We start from the raw sequence: 19273 nt of genomic DNA on the forward strand, positions 1-19273 counted from the left end.
TATCCTCATGTCTCTTTTTACCTCAGTTTCCCTCTTTGCCATCAACTTGTCTTCTATGTCACTCACTCGTTCTTGTACCTCGTTAACCCTCGTCGTTAGGACCTCTAGTTTGGATTGCATCTCATTTAATTGATTTTTAACTTCTGCCTGGTTAGATCTAAATTCTGCAGTCATGAAGTCTCTTGAGTCCATTATGCTTTTTTCTAGAGCCATCAGTGGCTTTATTATTGTGCTTTAATTGGCTTTCTGACATTGAATTGTAATCCAAATTTTTGTAACTCTGTGGGAGAGAGGACTGTTTCTGATTCTTTCTTTTGAGGTGAGATTTTCCTTCTAGTCATTTTGCTCAGTGCAGAGTGGCCAAAAACAAGTTGTATTGGGAAAAGGAGAAGAGAAAGAAGAAAAGAAAAAAAAAAGAAGAAAAAAAGAGGAGAAATGAAAAAAGGGTGGGGAGCAAACAAAACAAAAAACAAGGGGGAGTATCCTCTGATTCTCTATACTATAAATCCCTCGACTTCCCTTGGAACTTTCCTGTGTTGCTTGGTGAATAACTTGCTTTCCCCCTGTCGTCTAGCTTATCTTCTGGGGGAGGGGCCTGCTGTGCTGATACTCAGGTGTGAGCACTTGGGGGAGCTGCTCAGCCCCCTGCCTGGTGCAGGGCTCAGTGAAAGTTGTTTAACCTGTTTATCCCGTGAGGCCACTGTGAAGCTCAGTGAGGGTTGTTTATCCTGTGAGGCCCCGTAGCTTTTTTCATTACAGAGAAAATCATAAGTAATTAGTTAGTTGGCAAAGAATAATAATATATGTTTTTTAAAATGTCACAGATTCTGACAGGGCAGAAATTAAAATTGTAACTACATCAAAATGGAACCAATAGGAGGGAACCAGGGACAGGTCAACATAAAGATAGATAATGTACATAACACAACATCCCCAAGATTATGCGATCATAATAGAGCATAAAATTATTTTTAAAATGGTGAGGCTAAGTTACCAGGAAAAATCCTTATTTCAGGAAGTATTGGCATTTTAGAAATAAGTAATCATCACGTCTTCAAGATGACAGGGAGATTGAACAATAAACTGGAGTGTTTTGCGCATCTCAGGAAAGAAATGCTAAGATGGGATGGCCAGCCAATTACATAAAAAGTAATATATCACGGTAACCTTAAAACCATCCATTTAGGGTTCTTACCGGCAAAGTCTTGATCATATTGAAACCCTGACTGTCTTTGTGAATGCCACTAATCCAGTCTTCCAGTGGGATAACTTTACTAGGAATGTGATGCATAGATTTGAGATAACTACAGCTGTTCTTCAACGTTGGCACAATGGTTGTGACAGAGCACTGGGTAGATGCTCCCCAAACAACTAATCCCAATGAGGTTGAACCCTGAAAACATGCAAAGAAAGTAAGGTTATTTAAGGTAACTGTTACAGGCTGAAACGTGTCCACCCAAAATGTATCTGTAGAAGCTCTAACCCCAGGATATCAGAAGGCAGCTATACTCAGAAGTAGGGCCTTTCAAGAGGGGATGAAGTTAAGTTGACACCATCAAGGTGAGCCCTAATTCCATATGATGGCCGTCCTTATAACAAGAGGGAATTTGAACCCAGACTCCCGCGGTGCAAGGACTGGGTGAAGATGCAGCAAACTCTGATAAAAAAAAAAAATATATATATATATATATATATATATATATACACAAAAATAAATAAAATAAACTTCCCCAACCCTGACTCTAATTAAAAATTTTTAAAAACCTTGCTGTTCTGGGCAGGTAAAGAAAAAAAAAAGATGCAGGGAAAGGAGGGCTGCCTGCAAGCCAGAGGGTGAGCCCTCCGGAGAAACCAACCCTGCAGACCCTCCACAGCTGTGAGATTATAAACTTCTGTTGTTTAACCCGCCTTGTGTGTGGCATTTCGCTGTGGCGGCCCAAGTGGACTAACAGGGCGACCAACTAAAGGCTATACAGAAAGAAACAGAGGGATACATTCAACCATAAATATCTGTTTGAGAATAAATCATAACAGAAAATCTTTTCTTTTTCCTCCAGGAAGAAATACATTGCAATCTGACAGGTGTGGGCAAACACTGGAAATGAGAAAAACTTGCAGAGAGGCGGGCGGGGCCGGACGGCAGAGCACTAGGGTCCTCGCCTCACCCGGCCCCGCCAACCCACCGGGATCACTTCCTAACCATCCTGAACACCTACGAGTTCCACCTGAGATGTAAAGAGAGAACCGCCGGAAGCTACAGACAGAAGGGTTTTTGCTTCTAACTAGGTAGGAAGGCGGAAAAAATAGCATAAAACAGAATCAAGTGGGAAAGGGGCCCCTGCGAGGAGCCAGGCTAGGGGGGCGGCGGGAGCCTCGGGACAGCAGAGCCCGCCCCGGAGATGTGGGGACTTTAAAACTCCGCCCCGGACTCTTCCCCAACGCAAAGGCCCAGGCCCGCAGCGGGGGCAGCGGAGCCTCCAGTCTCCCGGGGTCACTAGCACAGGAAGCGCCCCCAGGGAGAAAGCCCCCCGCCTCGGCCGACCTCGGTAAGGGGCGGAGCGCGCGCCCAGCGGGGCCCCCGGAGAAGCCAGTCGGTCCGGCAAGGGCTCCGGGCAAGGCGGCTGCGCCCTGCGGCCAGTGGGAGCTGCGACCCGGGAGCGCGATTCCAGCAGCGCAGGCCCCGAGCCCAGGGCGCCGGGGACACAGCCCCGATTCCTGCGCTTCCCCGGGGACAGGCGGAGGCTGGGAGGGCCCAGGACAGCGAGGACGCTCCTGCCCCCAGCGCCCCCAAGCTGTGCAGGTCAGCGCACCCGCACCACCGCAGGAGCACCTAGGCCAGTGCAGACTGGGAGCTACGGGTGGTTACTGCGGGGAGCGGACTACAGGCCTGGAGACCTGGTGGCCTCCAGTGGTATCCTTCCTCCTGGTGTCACCGTGCGCCTGGGAACGCTGGGGCCACCAGGGAACAGGGGCCTCACGGGGTCAACAGCTCCCACGGAGCCCAGCACCTGGCAGGAGGCGGGGCATCTCCCCCAGGTGTATACACCTGAGAATCAGCACAGCAGCCCCTCCCCCAGAAGACCAGCTGGAAGAACCCAGGAAGAGCAAGTTCTCGACCAAGCAGCACTGGAAAGCTCCAGTACCAAGGGAAACAGTAATATAGAACTAGAGGGTCCCCCTACTTTTAAATTTTTTTTCCTTCTTCCAGTACAACTCATTTTTATATCAGACTAAAAATTTCCAATATTTTTTCTCTTTTTCCACCTTAACTACAATATTTTACCACGTCTTCACTTTTATTTAAGTTTCTTCCTTTTTGACTTTCATATATCTACAATTACACGTCCTAGATATATTTTCCCCTTCTGGATTCCCTTCAACATACTCAATTTGGGGAGATATGCAAGATATGGGTTGTTGTTTTGTGGGTTTTTTTTTTTCTCTGCCTCATTTTGTTCTACAATGGCAGAATACCTTCAAAAAAACATGAACAGTATACACCCAGAACCAAGTAAAAAACCGTGCTGGTTCATTCTGTGAGATTATATTTTCTCTTCCTTACCATTCTGCCCCAATATTTTATCTCATTTATGTTTTGGTGGTCAATGTTGGGGCTTTCTACAAGTATGGCTCTTTTATATGAATTTGGGACTGAGTATCTTCTATATACTCAGAAGCAAGAAGATCACCTTCTAGGGCCACTTAGGTAGACTACATTCTCCTGCCACTACAACTTCGTCACCACCACCATCTCCCAATCCACCCCCAACAACAAATGTTGGAGAGGATGTGGAGAAAGGGGAACCCTCTTGCACTGTTGGTGGGAATGTGAACTGGTGCAGCCACTCTGGAAAACTGTGTGGAGGTTCCTCAAAGAGTTAAAAATAAACCTGCCCTACGACCCAGCAATTGCACTGCTGGGGATTTACCCCAAAGATACAGATGCAATGAAACGCCGGGACACCTGCACCCCGATGTTTCTAGCAGCAATGTCCACAATAGCCAAACTGTGGAAGAAGCCTCGGTGTCCATGAATGGACAAAGAAGATGTGGTCTTCAACGGAATATTACTCAGCCATTAGAAATACCCACCATTTGCTTCAAGGTGGATGGAACTAGAGGGTATTATGCTGAGTGAAGTAGGTCAATCGAAGAAGGACAATCATTATATGGTCTCATTCATTCGGGGAATATAAAAAATAGTGAGAGGGATTAAAGGGGAAAGGAGAGGAAATGAGTGGGAAATATCAGAGAACATGAGAGACTCCTAACTCTGGGAAATGAACAGGGGGTAGTAGAAGGGGAGGCAGGTGGGGGGACGGGGTGACTGGGTGACGGGCACTGAGGGGGCACTTGACAGGATGAGACTGGGTGTTATACAATACATTGGCAAATCGAACTCAAAAAATATACAGGAAAAAAGAGGAAAACTTATGAAATAAACCCATTATTTTTATTTTTTTATTCTTCTGTGGGGTATGGAGCAGCAAAGAGAGAGAAAGTCTCCATCAGACTCCCCACTGAGTGAAGAGCTCTGCTCAGACTTGCTCTCATGACCCCGAGATCCTGAAAAGAGCTGATATTAAGAGTCGGACGCTTAACCAACTGCACTGCCCAGGTGCCCCTACAGTAAACCCCAATATTGCACCCAACTCACTGATGCTTCCATCCTTTACTGATGAGCACCTAGACATTTTTTTGGATGATGTAAATAAAATCACTTCTGCATAACATTCTGAAAAGAAGTTATTCACTTGACAATCGCTGTATTTCACAAAGGTATGTTTTTAAGAGGAATTTATGCACAATACATGTGCTTGAACCTTGAACAATATTAAATATTCAGCAAAATTTGATGAATTATGTTGGAAATTTTAAAGTATTTTTGGAATTTTAAAAATGTAGAAATGCTGGGGTACCTGGGTGCATCTGACTTCAGCTCAGGTCGTGATCCCAGGGTCCTGTGCTCAGCAGGGAGTCTGCTTCTCCTTCTCCAGCTCCCTCTGCCCTTCCCCCAATTCATGTTCTTTCTGTGTCTCTCTCAAAACAAACAATTTTTTTTCTTAAATGTAGAAATACTAATAACTGTAGTGATGCTGTAGACTCTGATACCTCTGTCCCCATACTCTATAGCCATTGAAAATGATATGTCTTTAAACTTTTTTACCAAAACACATTGAACCAAAAGCTACATAGGGTTCTATTAAAGGAAATATCACTGCGGTGGGAGAGAGGCACAAATTACATGAGAGACAGGGAAGCAAACAAAAGAATCCAAACTGTTGGATATTCTATAATACAACTGATCCAATTTCTACAATTCAATGGCAAGTGAAGAAAATGGACTGGTACCTACAATGCTTCAGAGAAAATAATCACATACCATGTGGATCTGGTTTGGAACCCAATTCAAACATAACATCAAAATATTTTTTGAGAAAATTGGGAAATTTGATTATGCACTAGATTTTGTAGATACCAAAAAATTAGTTTAAAAAGTTTTAGGAACAACAATTGCATCATAATGGTTATATGAGAGATAATGCACATATTTTTTAGAGATATATATTGAATTATGGAAGGAATGAAATTACAAGTTTGCTTTCATTCTAAAATACCTCAGACTATAAACCAAAACCCAAAAGGTGGGGCGAGGATGATGAAACAAAAATAGCAAAGTCTTGACTATCATTTGAGTACTAAGTATACAGAAAATTCTGCTTTGGTCTATATCTGAAAGTCTCCATGATAAAAATAATTTTGGCATTGTAGAAGAATATTTAGTAACTCAAAAGGATTAAATCATACAGTTAAGTGGAAGGGATAACATGTTCAAAGTGTACATATAACACTCTCCCAGTTTTAGGAAAAAAAGAAAAGTACTGTCAGTTCATAGTGACAGAGCATTTTCCATGTGCCATACATTGTTTTAGGTGCCCTATTTGAATGATCACGTTGAATTCTCAGAAACTGCCCATGAGGTAGGTGTTATCATACACATTTTGTGGATTAGGAAACTTAGCCATAGTAAAGGACCTTCCCACATTCACAACAGCACCAGGAGTGTGATCTATACCAGGCAGTCTTGTCCAAAGCTCACTCACTGAGCCGCTGTTGTGTAATGCTGTACGGCTTGGTCATTCTTGAGAGGCAGGATTATGTGAAATTTTCCCTTCCTTCTCTTAATTTACAGTGTAAGTTTTCCATAATTAATAGAGTTTTTTGTAATTAAAGGAAACCTTACTTGACGTAAAGCTTTGCTAGCCCCAGAAATTTTCATTAGGTAACTATCAGTGTCGTCAAAAGAACCTTCAACTTTGACTTCCAACAAATTTGCATTTCCAACAATGACTTTCAGGAGCGGTATTTCAAGTGTTCGAACACCTATGGACACAAAGCCATAGGTTAAAACTAAATTATTGTGTGCCAATTATAGTAAAAAAAAAAAAAATTCAGAAACTAAAAAAGAAAAAAATTAAAATCATAAAAATTTTATTTATTTCTTTTATTCCCTTTTTTTGTAGATTTTTTTTATTGGAGTTCAGTTTGCCAACACATAACACCCAGTGCTCATCCCGTCAAGTGCCCCCCCTCAGTTCTCATCACCCAGTCACCTCGTCTACCCACCCGCCTCCCCTTCCACTATCCCTTGTTTATTTCCCAGAGTTAGGAGTTTCTCATGTTCTGTATCTCTTTCCCACTCATTTTCTCTCCTTTCCCCTAGGATATCTTTCACTATTTTTTTTTTATATTCCCCATATGAGTGACACCATATGATGATTGTCCTTCTCTGATTGACTTATTTCACTCAGCATAATACCCTCCAGTTCCATCCATGTCGAAGCAAATGGTGGGTATTTGTCCTTTCTGATGGCTATTATCCCATTGTATATATAGACCACATCTTCTTTATCCATTCATCTGTCAATGGACACCGAGGCTTCTTCCACAGTTTGGCTATTGTGGAGATTGCTACTATAAACATTGGGGTGCAAGTGTCCCGGCATTTTACTGCATCTGTATCTTTGGGATAAATCCCCAGCAGTGCAATTGCTGGGTCATAGGGTAGCTCTATTATTAACTCTCTGAGTTAATAGACCCTTCACACAGTTTTCCAGAGTGGCTGCACCAGTTCACATTCCCACCAAAAGTGCAAGAGGGTTCCCCTTTCTCCACATCCTCTCCAACATTTGTGATTTCCTGCCTTGTTATTTTTTCCCATTCTCACTGGTGTGAGGTGGTATCTCATTGTGGTTTTGATGTGTATTTCCCTAATGGCAAGTGATGTGGAGCATTTTCTCATGTGCTTGTTGGCCATGTGCATGTCTTCTATGGTGAAATTTCTGTTCATGTCTTCTGCCCATTTCATGATTGGATTGTTTGTTTCTTTGCTGTTGAGTTTAATAAGTTCTTTATAGATCTTGGATACTAGCCCTTTATTTGATATGTCATTTGCAAATATCTTCTCCTATTCTGTAGACTGTCTTTTAGTTTTGTTGACTGTTTCTTTTGCTGTGCAGAAGTTTTGTATCTTGATGAAGTCCCAATAGTTGATTTTTTCTTTTGCTTTCTTTGCCTTCCTAGATGTATCTTGCAAGAAGTTGCTGTGGCCAAGTTCAAAAAGGGTGTTGCCTGTGTTCTCCTCTAGAATTTTGATGGATTCTTGTCTCATATTTAGATCTTTCATCCATTTTGAGTTTATCTTTGTGTATGGTGTAAGAGAATGGTCTAGTCATGAAAATTTCAAACAATTTCATAATGAGTAGCTAGTCAAGATTCTAGATCATCTACATGATGTATTATGAAGGCTTCATAATGGCTACAAATATAGTTAGTAATTTATATAGAGTTAACTCTGATGGTTCTTAGAATAAGTTAGCTTCACAAATATTTTCTCACAGAAATCTCACTCCCTCCATTTGGAAAGGTTACTTGGACAGGAATGATCACACTGAGCTGCATGGCTCAGTTTCAGAAGCCATCAGCCCACCGTTGCCAAGACAAAACTAAGCAGGTCACATGACATGTCATCAGGCCAGTTTCTGCCTGCAAGCCACCTGCTTAGAATCGCTCCACACTGAGAAATTTAATAGAAGAAGAGATTTGACAGACCATGTAGTCTATCTGCCATCATTGCTAATCAGTAAATCGGGGCTGAGAAGGAGAAAATCATTTGCCTGAAGTCTCATCTGTAGCAGTTTCCTTTAAACCAAAGTGACCTGGCCAGTGATTCCTAAACTATCACTGGATATTTCTGTTAAAATGCAGATTCTGATTTACCAGGGTCTGCGGAGAGGGCTGAGGTTGCACATCCCCCACCTCAGCTTTACTGAGGTATAACTGACAAAGAATATTGTATGTATTTAAAGCATATAACGTGATGATTTCATATATATATATGTATATATACACACACACTGTAAAGTGATCACCAAAATTAAATGAACACACTCACCACTTCACAGTTACTTTGTGTGTGTAGTGAGAACATGTAAGATCTATTCTCTTAGCAATTTTTCAAGTATACATACGTATACATATACATAGTATATCACCATCATCATTGTAATTATAATTTTGAGGGAAAGAGAATGTAGGGAGAGAGGGGGAGAGGGAGAGAGAAAATTTTAAGCAAGTTCCACACCCAGGACAGAGCCTAATGTGGGTCAGTCTCATGACCCTTGATCTCACAACCCTGAGATCATGACCTGAGCCAAAATCATGGGTCGGATGCTTAGCTGATTGAGCTACCCAAGTGCCCCCAATACAGTATTATTAACTATAGGCCTCAAGCCATATGTTATATCCCCTAGAACTTGTTCATTTTACAAGAAGTTTGTATCCACTGACCAACATGTCCATTTTTTCTACTACCTAACCCCTGGCAGCCAGCATTTATTCTATTTCTATGAGTTGGACTTTTATTTTTTTGAAGATATTTATTTATTTATTTATTTATTTATTTATTTATTTATTTATTCATGATAGACACACAGAGAGAGGAGAGAGAGAGAGAGAGAGAGAGGCAGAGACACAGGCAGAGGGAGAAGCAGGCTCCATGCAGGGAGCCTGATGTGGGACTCAATTCCGGGACTCCAGAACCACACCCTAGGCCAAAGGCAGCCGCCAAACCACTGAGCCACCCAGGGATCCCGAGTTGGACTTTTAAAACTTAGATTCCACATCTGAATGGGATGATACAGTTCTTGTCTATCTCTATGTGGCTTATTTCACTTAGCAAAATATCCTCCAGTTTCATCTATGTTGCTGTAAATGGCAGAATTTCCTTATTTTTTATGGCTTAATAATAATCCATCACACACACACAAACACACACACACACACACACCTGTTTTCTTTATCCATCCATCCATCAACTGACACTTATGTTGTTTCTGTATCTTGGCTATTATAACCTGCAATGAACATGGGGTGCAGATAGCTCTTTGAAATACTGATTTTGTCTTCTTCAGATATACACCCACAAGTGGGATTGCTGGATCATATGGTAGTTCTATTTTTAATATTTTGAGGAACTGCCATATTGTTTTCCATAGCGGCTGCCCCAGTTTGCATTTCCACCAACAGTGTACGAAGGTTCCCTTTTTGTCCACATCCTCACCAACGCTTGTCATGTCTTGTCTTTTTGATACTTGTCATTCTAACAGGTTTGAGGTGATATTTCATTGTGGTTTTGATTTGAGTTTTCCCAATGATTTGTGGTGTTGAACCCCTTTTCCTGTATTTGTTGGCCATATGTCTTCTTTGAAAAATGTCTATTCATTTGCCCATTTTTAAATTGCATTATTTGTGGGATTTTGTTTTTTGCTATTGAGCAGTATGAGTTCCTTATATAGCTTAGATATTAACCCCTTATCAGACATATGGTTTGCAAACATTTTCTCCCACTCCAAAGGCTGTCTTTTCATTTTTCTGATGGTTTCCTTTGCTGTGCAGAAGCTTTTTAGTTTGACATAGTCCCACTTATTTACTTTTGTTTTTGTTGCCTTTGATTTTTGTGTCATAACCAGAAATGTCAGTGCCAAGACCAAAGTCAAGGACCTTTTCCCCTATGTTTTCTTCTAGGAGTTTTATGGTTTTAGGTCTTATGTTTAAGCCTTTAATCCATTTCATTAATTTTTGTGAGGGTGTAAAATAGGGGTTCACTTTCATGGTTTTGGATGTGATTATCCAATTTCCCCAACACTTTATTGAAAAGACTGTCCTTTTCCCACTGTGTGTTCTTGGCTCCCTTGTCAAGGATTAATTAACCATATATGTGTGGGCTCATTTCTGGGGTCTGTGTTTTGCTCCGTTGGGCTATGTGTGTGGTTTTTATGTCAGGACCATAAGGTTTTCATTAATATAGTGTTGTAATATAGTTTGAAGTCAGGGAGTGTGATACCTCCAGTTTTGTTCTTTCTAAAGACTGCTTTAGCTACTCAGGGTCTTTAATGTGATATAGAACATTAGCAGAATAAAGAGCAAAAATCATTGATCATCTCAACAGATACATAAAAAGCATTCAACAACATTCAATGCCCATTCATGATAAAAACCTCTTGACAAATTAAATATAGAAGGAATGTATCTCAATACAATAAATGTCACATATGACAAGACCATAGCTAACACCATATTCATATTCATCATACTTGTCATACTCAAAGCTTAAAACTTTGCCTCTAAGATCAGGAACAAGACAAGGATGCACTGCTCTCGCTACTTCTCTTCAACATAGTACTGGAAGTCCTACCCAGAATGATTAGGCAAGAAAAAGAAATAAAAGGAATCCAAATCAGAAAGGAAGGAGTAAAATTGTCTCTGTTTGTAGATGGCAGGATCTTACATAGAGAGAAGTAAAGTTGTACAGTACAAAGTCAAAATACAAATATCAGTTGTGTTTCTATACACTGACAATGAACTATCCAAAAGAGAAATTAAGAAAATGGTCCCATTTACAATAGCATTGAAAAGAATACAATACATAGGAATAAATTTAACAGAGGGTAAAAGACCTGTACATGAGACATCAGTGAAAGAAATTTAAGAAGACACAAATAAATGGAAAGATAACCCTGTGTTCATAAATTGCAAGAATTAGTATTGTTTAAATATTCATACCTAAAGTGACCTACAGACTCAATGTAATATCCATATCAATATTCCAATAGGATTTTTTTACAGACTTAGAAAATCACCTCTAAAATTTGTGTGGAACTACAAAAGACTCTGCACTTCTAACAAGCAGCCAGTTGCTGCTGATGTGGGTGGTCTAGGTACCCACCCTTTGAGTAGCATGCACTGGGCTTTTCTTTACAAAGAGGCAATTGAGTTGATTTGCTGGTTACTATTTGCTTCCATCAAACCATCCAACAATGAATCTGGTATATTTTAAAGCTAAAATACTTATAACACTGTGGAATTTGTGCACAACAGAATATAAAGAAATAAAAAAAGAACAGAGATTTAAAAATCCAGAATGGAAAAAAAAATCCAGAATGGTCAAAATTACAGGTCAATTGTTTACTGTATTCTGAAACCAGTTAAGACAGGACACACTCTTCAAGAAGTGATGTTGGAACAATTAGCTGACCACCTACAATATATCAAAACAAAATCTAGATAAACTAAAGACTTGGATGGAAAGTTAAAACTATAAAATTAAAACTCTAAAATTACTTGAAGGAAATATGGACAATTAGTCATATAACCAATGAGAAAAGATTCTAAGGGTTTTAAGAGGAAATGTTTATTTTAACAGTATTTAAGTCTACAATATTGATTGAAACAGAAAGAAATGTCCTCTAATTTTTTTTATAATTTTCATCTGTATAAGTCATATTTGGTTCTGTTTTTCACATGAGGCCTTCTTAAAAGTCCTTAAAAGTCCTTTCATTATGGTTCATATATCTTCATTTGAGATTTCTACATATACTTGTTTTATAGTGTCTTTCTGATTTTTCCATTATCTCAAGTCCTTGGAAATTAAAGATTGAGTTCATGGCATACCTGGGTGGCTCAGTCAGTTAAGCAGCTGGCTCTTGATCTCAGGTCTTAATCTCAGAGTCATGAGTTCAAGCCCTGTGTTGGGCTCCATGCTGAGTGTGGAGCCTACTTAAAAAATAAATAGGGATCCCTGGGTGGCGCAGCGGTTTGGCGCCTGCCTTTGGCCCAGGGCGCGATCCTGGAGACCCGGGATCGAGTCCCACGTCGGGCTCCCGGTGCATGGAGCCTGCTTCTCCCTCTGCCTGTGTCTCTGCCTCTCTCTCTCTCTCTCTCTCTGTGTGTGACTACCATAAATAAATAAAAATTTTTTAAAAATTAAAAATAAATAAATAAATAAATAAAATAAAATAAAAATAAAGATCAAGTTCTTGGAGAGAGAGAGCCTGTGGACTCTTTCTTATGTTAGGTCATTTTCTTACATAGTTTTAAAATGTTTTTCTCAATTCATGTTCAAAGGAGATTAATTTTTCCATGGAAATCTATGTTCCCTGGATTATGGAAGTATTCCTACCAAGGGTTTTATGCTTGCCTAGACTGGGGCCTATGTGCTATAATTATTTCTCAGCTTTGGATTCCAACAACTGGTTTGTGGTCTCTTGGGGTAATAGAGTCTTGGAACTTGGGGTTTTTACCAGAGATCCTTTTTTTTTCCACTTTGAGTCTCATGGAGATGATAATCCCCTGAGCTCCCTCTTTGGGTTGGTGGGTAGAGTTTTCATGATCCCCTTTTTCATGATTTAAACTTCTAGCTTTACTTAATATCTTGGTTCCAGCCTCCTACCACAAAGTCTATTCTGTTAATGCTTGGGCATTAAACTCCATTCTTCTGCCTATATGGCCCATACCTGGGACTCACATCCTCAGGGAGCAACTAAGTAGCTCATTTCTTTGACTTTGAATTCCCCATTCATTTTTGGTGACAGTATTTTCTTCTCTTTCCCTCCCTTCCCTTCATCTTCCCTTCCTCTCTTTCTAGCTCAGATATTTACTAAAATTTTTGTTTTATTTTATTTTTCCGGTATGCTGTTTCTCCATCATTTTAATAAGTTTCATATTACCTTTGTAATGAATAAATGCCATGGAAAAATGAGGAAAATAGAACATTACTCAAAAGCCATTTTTTTTGGCTTAAAATAAATACCTGAAATAACTATGACAATACTGAAGTAACTAAATGGTTTTCTTTTCAGAGGACAGCAAAAATCTAAACTAAAATCCTGTGTAACCTTAGGCTGCTAACTTACCCTCATTTTTAAAGGATTAAAAATCTCACCTTTAAGAGTTGTAAGTATTAAATAAAAAATACATAAAAATAATTAAGTACCTAGACTCACATGTAGTAAGTAATCAAGAATTAGAAGCGAATACTGTTACTAGTAGAATGCCAGCTATTATGTAAGCCAAGGATAATGGAAATATCAGAGTATATTTTACATTCAAGAAAAACAACATCATCTCCCTTTGATGTTCCCAATAAAAATAAACTTACCTTTTGTATTAGGTATGACCTTAACTTTTAAAGTATGAGATTTCCCCAGATCAATGTATTTCAGGACATTGAGGGATAGAGAATCATCATGTTGAAACCAATAATTACATGGTTTTGCATATATAGTCCAAATTCGTCCATTCCTGTGCCCCAGGTTATATAAGAACCAGGAGTCTTTTTGGAAGGTAATATTGCTGAGTATTCTTTCAGGCATAGTAGCAATAGCCAAAGCATTCTTAGCATCTAAAATGTTTGTGATCAGGAAGCTGCTGTAACCAGGAATCACCACAGTCTTCTCTATATCCAGATCTTGAAATGAGGAATTAATGCCTGGATCTAAAACAGGAATAATTTATTATAAAATAAAATAGCTAATGTTCTTCAAGCATACTGGTGGACGTAATTGATGAAAACATTATTTGAGTTTTCAAACTATGGTCTTAACCAAAGAACACATTGGCCAGATTTGAGGTTGGAATTCAAATTATTTTGTAGAAAGAGTATCACAAATATGTCAAGTGCAAATCTATATTTGAATCTTTACTATGAAACTAATTCTATAAAATCCTCAGCAGAAAAAAAACACCCACGTAGGGCTAAGTAATTATAAGAAAGCTGATTTCTTTACTTAGAACTGCCAAGAGCCTTAATAACTTAGAATATTTATTGTGATTCTATGAGCAAAGGATAACATAGCCAGTGTTTCCCTAGGACCTAGAGGTCTGCCTATCACATAGACGGTGCTCAACAAATATTTGTTGAGTAGATGAATAATTGTTTAGGAAGAGCATGAGAATTTAAAAGAAACTAGACTTTAGGGCAGGATTATGAGGAGCACCATCATGTAAGAGGATGTAAGGGGAATCACAAGAAGGCTGTTTCAAGGAAGGGGGGTTCGCCATGATCAAATGTCTTTGATAGGTCATGAAACCACCAATGTACTCATTCTGAAAAAATAAATAGAAGTAGTCAGAAGACACCCTCATAATTTCCTTTATTGTGTAAGCATGCTCTAATTTCTCCCACTTTATTATTATTTTTATTTATTGGAGAGAGAGGAGGAAGATAAAAGAGGGAAGAGAGAGAATCCCAAGCAAACTCCCTGCTGAATGTGGAGTGGGTCTCAATCCCAGGACCCTGAGTTCAAGACCTGAGCAGAAACCAAGAGTCAGATGACTAACTGACTCATAATCTCTCTCCTCCCCAACTGTCACATAATCTCTCTCCTCCCCTTGTAAGCAAAATTCCCCCAAGAAAGTTGCTTTCATTCAGTATCTTCAATTCCTCCCCTCCCCTTACTGTTTAGAACTTAATCCAATCAGATTTTTGTCTACACTACTCCACCCAACAAAAGCTTTTGTCAGGGTTACCAACCACCTGCCCATATCTGCTGGCTAGTTTTCCTTGCTCATCTCCCCTGACCTACTTCTCTTCTTCCTGAAAGACCTTCCTCACTCTCAGTGTCTCTGAGAGACACTTTCTCCTAGTTCTTCTCTGAGCAGACCACCCGCTCTCCTTTCCTGACTCTTTCCCATCTCTCTAATCACTAATTGTTGCAAAACCAGAGATTGCAACTTAGACCTTTTCCTTTCCATATTTATACTCATCTTCCAGGTTATGTCATCTGGTCTCATAACATCAATTGTCATACAGATACTGACTGCTCACATTTCTATCTCCCGTCCAGATGCCTTGCCTGAACTCCAGGTGTGTCTTCCTAAATATAAACCTCATTTCTCTACTTGGATAAGTAACAAGTATCTTACATTTGATATAATCTCTCTCTTGATTACTGCAATCATGAAACTGATATCTCGGCTTTCCTTCTTGACCTCCTTCCTCCACCTGCCCAGTCCTCTCTCAATGCAGGAGCCAAAGTGATCTTGTTAAAACCTAAGTCCAATCATGTTACTTTCTCCAGTGGCTTCTCATTTACTCACAATAGAAGCCAATCCTTAGAATAAACTGTACTAGCTTTGGCTTTGTATCATACATAATCCTTTGAATAGAAATATTCTACGTGATTATTTTAGTATGTAGGGCAAAATATACATGGACTTCCTATTTTCTATTTCTTCCCTTTTTTTGGACTTCCTATTTTCTTTCACTTCTGAATACTGCTGAAGACAAAATAACATTATAGAAATAAATGACAGGCACTACTATTGATGAAATATCAATGAAATTATTGCTAGGTTGTATTATATTAGAAATCAAAAATTCCTCCTAACCATTTGTAGGCTTTAGTAGATTACCAATGGGACTAAATTTTGAAATCTACTGTTCACCTATAAATGTGCATGAACAATATTCCCAAAAGATGATTTTTAATTTTTTTCTAGCCATCAGAGTTGTACTGTATTATTACACTTACTTTGTGGTTGAAGAGTAAGTTTATAGGAGACATTTCCAAGTTCACTAACAGAAAGGGAACTAAACAAGCAAGAGCTTGTATTCGCTTCTTCTATTCCAAAAGGGTCTATCACTTCCGCAATGACAGAAGACAAAAATCCTTCAGGAGTGTTATGTTGTAATACCTTTCTTATGTAAGCTGTTCCGGTTTTCCTAAAAACCAAATCAACAAAAATAAAACCATCTGGATAAAACAGTAGTTTCAATGAGTGAGTCTGTGAACATTGGATTTACAAAATGTACCACAAATGGTCAACAAATGAATACTTGGTTAACATTTTTTCGACCTCACTAGCAATCAATGAAACACCACCTATAGCAACTGAATACAGTTTTTCACCCATTAAATTAGCAAAGATTTTTATTTTATTTTATTTATCTACGATAGTCACACAGAGAGAGAGAGGCAGAGACACAGGCAGAGGGAGAAGCAGGCTCCATGCGCCGGGAGCCCGACGTGGAACTCGATCCCAGGTCTCCAGGATCACGCCCTGGGCCAAAGGAAGACGCCAAACCGCTGCGCCACCCAGGGATCCCAGCAAAGATTTTTAAATGACACGGTTCAGGAGCAGCAAGAATTGAGTGGAGATAGACACTCATCCACTACTGATGGACTGCAAGTTGGTACAAACTTCCCAGAAAGCAAATTGACACTATGCATTAAGAGCTCTAGCATTATGTTTATCCCCTCTGATTCCATAAGTCTAGTGACAGGGTTCTATCCTAAGACAATAACTTGAAACAGAAAAAAAAAAAAAAAAAGCTTTCCACAGAGATGTTCATCATGGTATGATGATAAGAATTAGAAGAAACGCCAACGATAGGAAAATTAAGTAAGTGATAATACATTAGTACATGATCTACTTAGAACAAATGCAACAATTAAAAGCATATTTAGAAAGCATTTTTAATTACATAAGGATAGTGGTCATTTATAATGTCTAAATGAAAGAAGGTTAAAAGTGCTAATTAAAAAATTAAAATGCTGTTAACCTAATACTTCTCCCCATAAATATCAGTGAGGGTGACAGAACTTGAGAGTCCTAACTCTGGGAGACGAACAAGGGGTAGTGGAAAAGGGAGGTGGGTGGGGAGTTGGGGTAACAGGCAAATCATAGAGACAGAGGGTAGACTTGTGGTTGCCAGGGGGTGGGAGGGAAGAGTCGGAGCAGTCACTGGGTTTCTTTTTGGGGTGATGGGAATGTTCTAGAATTAGTGGTAATGATGGCACAACATTGTGAATGTACTAAAAATTACTGTATGGTATACGTTAAATGGTTAAGATGGTGCACTTTATGTTACATACATTTTATCTTAAGAAGTCTTTAAAAAGTAAAAAATTAAAAATTAAAATGCATATTTAAAAGGATTAATAGGTAATTCATCAAAATGAATTCAGTTGTGATTTTAATTTGCTTTTTCATGTTTGACTTTTTTAGAAAGCTTTATTTCTTTGAGAGAGAGGGAGAGACAGAGACAGGATGGAGGAGCAGAGGGTGAGGGACAAGCAGACTCTACACTGAGTGCAGAGTCTAGTGCAGAGCTAGATCCCAGGACTCTGAGGTCATGACCTGAGCCAAATCAAGAGTTGGTCACTTAACCCACTGAGTCACCCAGGTGCCACCATGTTTAACTGACTTTTGGGTAATTTGTACAATGAGTAAGTACAAGGAAAAAAATCTATCTTTAAAATGTTAACTTAGGATACCCACATGCAAAAATATAATAAATCTAGACACTGACTTTACGCCCTTCACAAAAATTAGCTCAAAGTGGATCACAGACTTAAGTATAAAATGCAAAATTATAAAACCAGTACAAGATTAATGCAGGAGAAAACCTACATGACCCTGGGCATGGGGATGACTTTTTAGATACAACACTGAAGTCACGATCTGTGAAAGAAAAAAATTGATAAGTTGTACTTGATTAAAATTAAAAACTTCTGCTGTGTGAAAAACATTGTCAACAGGATTAGAGGAGAAGCCTCAGACTGGGCGGGATGGGAGGGGGCACCGATATTTGCAAAAGACACATTTGATAAAGGATTATTATCCAAAATAAACTGCAGAGAAGGAAAAAAAGCCTTTTGTTTCCCCTCTACCTCCCCATATTCTGCATCTAAGGCCCTGGAAATTATACTGACAAAAGACAGATTATAAGAGGAAAACAAATAGAATTTATTAATCTGTGTGTCACGTTTACACACCAGAGAAAAGTCAGCGATAAGGGACTCAAAGGGATGGTTAGAATCCACAGTTTTACAAAACATTTTAATAAGGAACAGTAAATTTGTAGAGAAATGACAAGACAAAGGAAAAGGGGTTTAGGCTTTCAGGAGCGCCAACTTGCAGAAAAGTTAATACATGAGGGAAACTAATGAAAGATAAATCTTATTTAGTAAGATTTATTATGCAGATGCCACTCAGGTCTCCAGGCTGATAGAATCTTTGGAGATTACAGATCGTCTTGCCTTTTCTGGTAGGGAAGGGGAAGGCAGAGAATTTTTCTTTTCATTTTCTTTCTTTTTTTAAAAGATTTATTTATTTTAGAGAGAGAGAGAGAACACAAGCAGAGAGAAGGGCAGAGAGAGAGAGGGAGAGAACATCCTCAAGTAGACTCCCCTCTGAGTGTGGAACCTGACTCGGGATCTCACAACTCTGAGATCATGACCTGAGCCAAAACCAAGAGTTGGATGCTTAACCGACTGAGCCACACAGGCACCCCTCTTTTTTCTTTTTTTACATTTCTTTTTTGCAAAGATGTTATGTATTTATTTATTTGAGAATTTTTCCTTTTTCTCCATGTGTGCTTAATTGCTTTGCTGGGCTTTTTTCTTCAGTTTTTTTCTAAGATGAGAATTCAGACAAATGATAAAAGTCTATGTTCTTTGTTAGAAGACCAGAGGAGAAGCATCAGCTCTGTCATTTATCAGTTGAGTGATGTCTGTAAAACCCCCATCCCTGTGAGTCCCAGTGTCCTCACATGTGTTTTAATGAAGGGGCTACTTGGGTTTCAAGTCAGGGATTTTTTTCTTGGGTCTGCTTCTTCTCAATTGCCTCCACTGAAAATAATCCTTATACCAAACTGGAATATTTTGGGGTGGTATATTCTGATCCCTTACAGTACAAATCACTCTTACAAACTCAGTAAGAAGACAAACAACCCAATTAAAAAATAGCAAAAGATCTGAACAGATACTTCACTAAAGTAGGTATGCAGGTGGCAGATAGGCACATGAAAAGATGCTCCACATCATAGGTCATCAGAAAATGCAAATTAAAATGACAATGAGATGCCACTACACACCTATCAGAATGGCAAAGATGATTGGGGCACCTGGCTGGCTCAGTCAGTAGAGCA

General features: G+C 39.3%; 1 protein-coding gene across 4 annotated transcripts in view; it reads right to left on the bottom strand.

Moving 5' to 3' along the window:
- CATSPERB (cation channel sperm associated auxiliary subunit beta) overlaps positions 1-19273 on the bottom strand; it is a 141376-nt gene that overhangs the window by 21207 nt on the left and 100896 nt on the right. For all 4 annotated transcript variants that reach the window (XM_038544107.1, XM_038544106.1, XM_038544104.1 and 1 more), the window contains 4 exons: positions 15873-16063; positions 13499-13834; positions 6245-6384; positions 1196-1393 (listed from right to left, as the gene is read on the bottom strand). In XM_038544107.1, the coding sequence (XP_038400035.1) occupies positions 1196-1393; positions 6245-6384; positions 13499-13834; positions 15873-16063 (865 nt within the window). The remainder of the gene's footprint in view (positions 1-1195; positions 1394-6244; positions 6385-13498; positions 13835-15872; positions 16064-19273) is intronic.

Source organism: Canis lupus, chromosome 8 (assembly GCF_011100685.1).
Source record: "Canis lupus familiaris isolate Mischka breed German Shepherd chromosome 8, alternate assembly UU_Cfam_GSD_1.0, whole genome shotgun sequence".
Classification (NCBI taxonomy): Eukaryota; Metazoa; Chordata; class Mammalia; order Carnivora; family Canidae; genus Canis; species Canis lupus.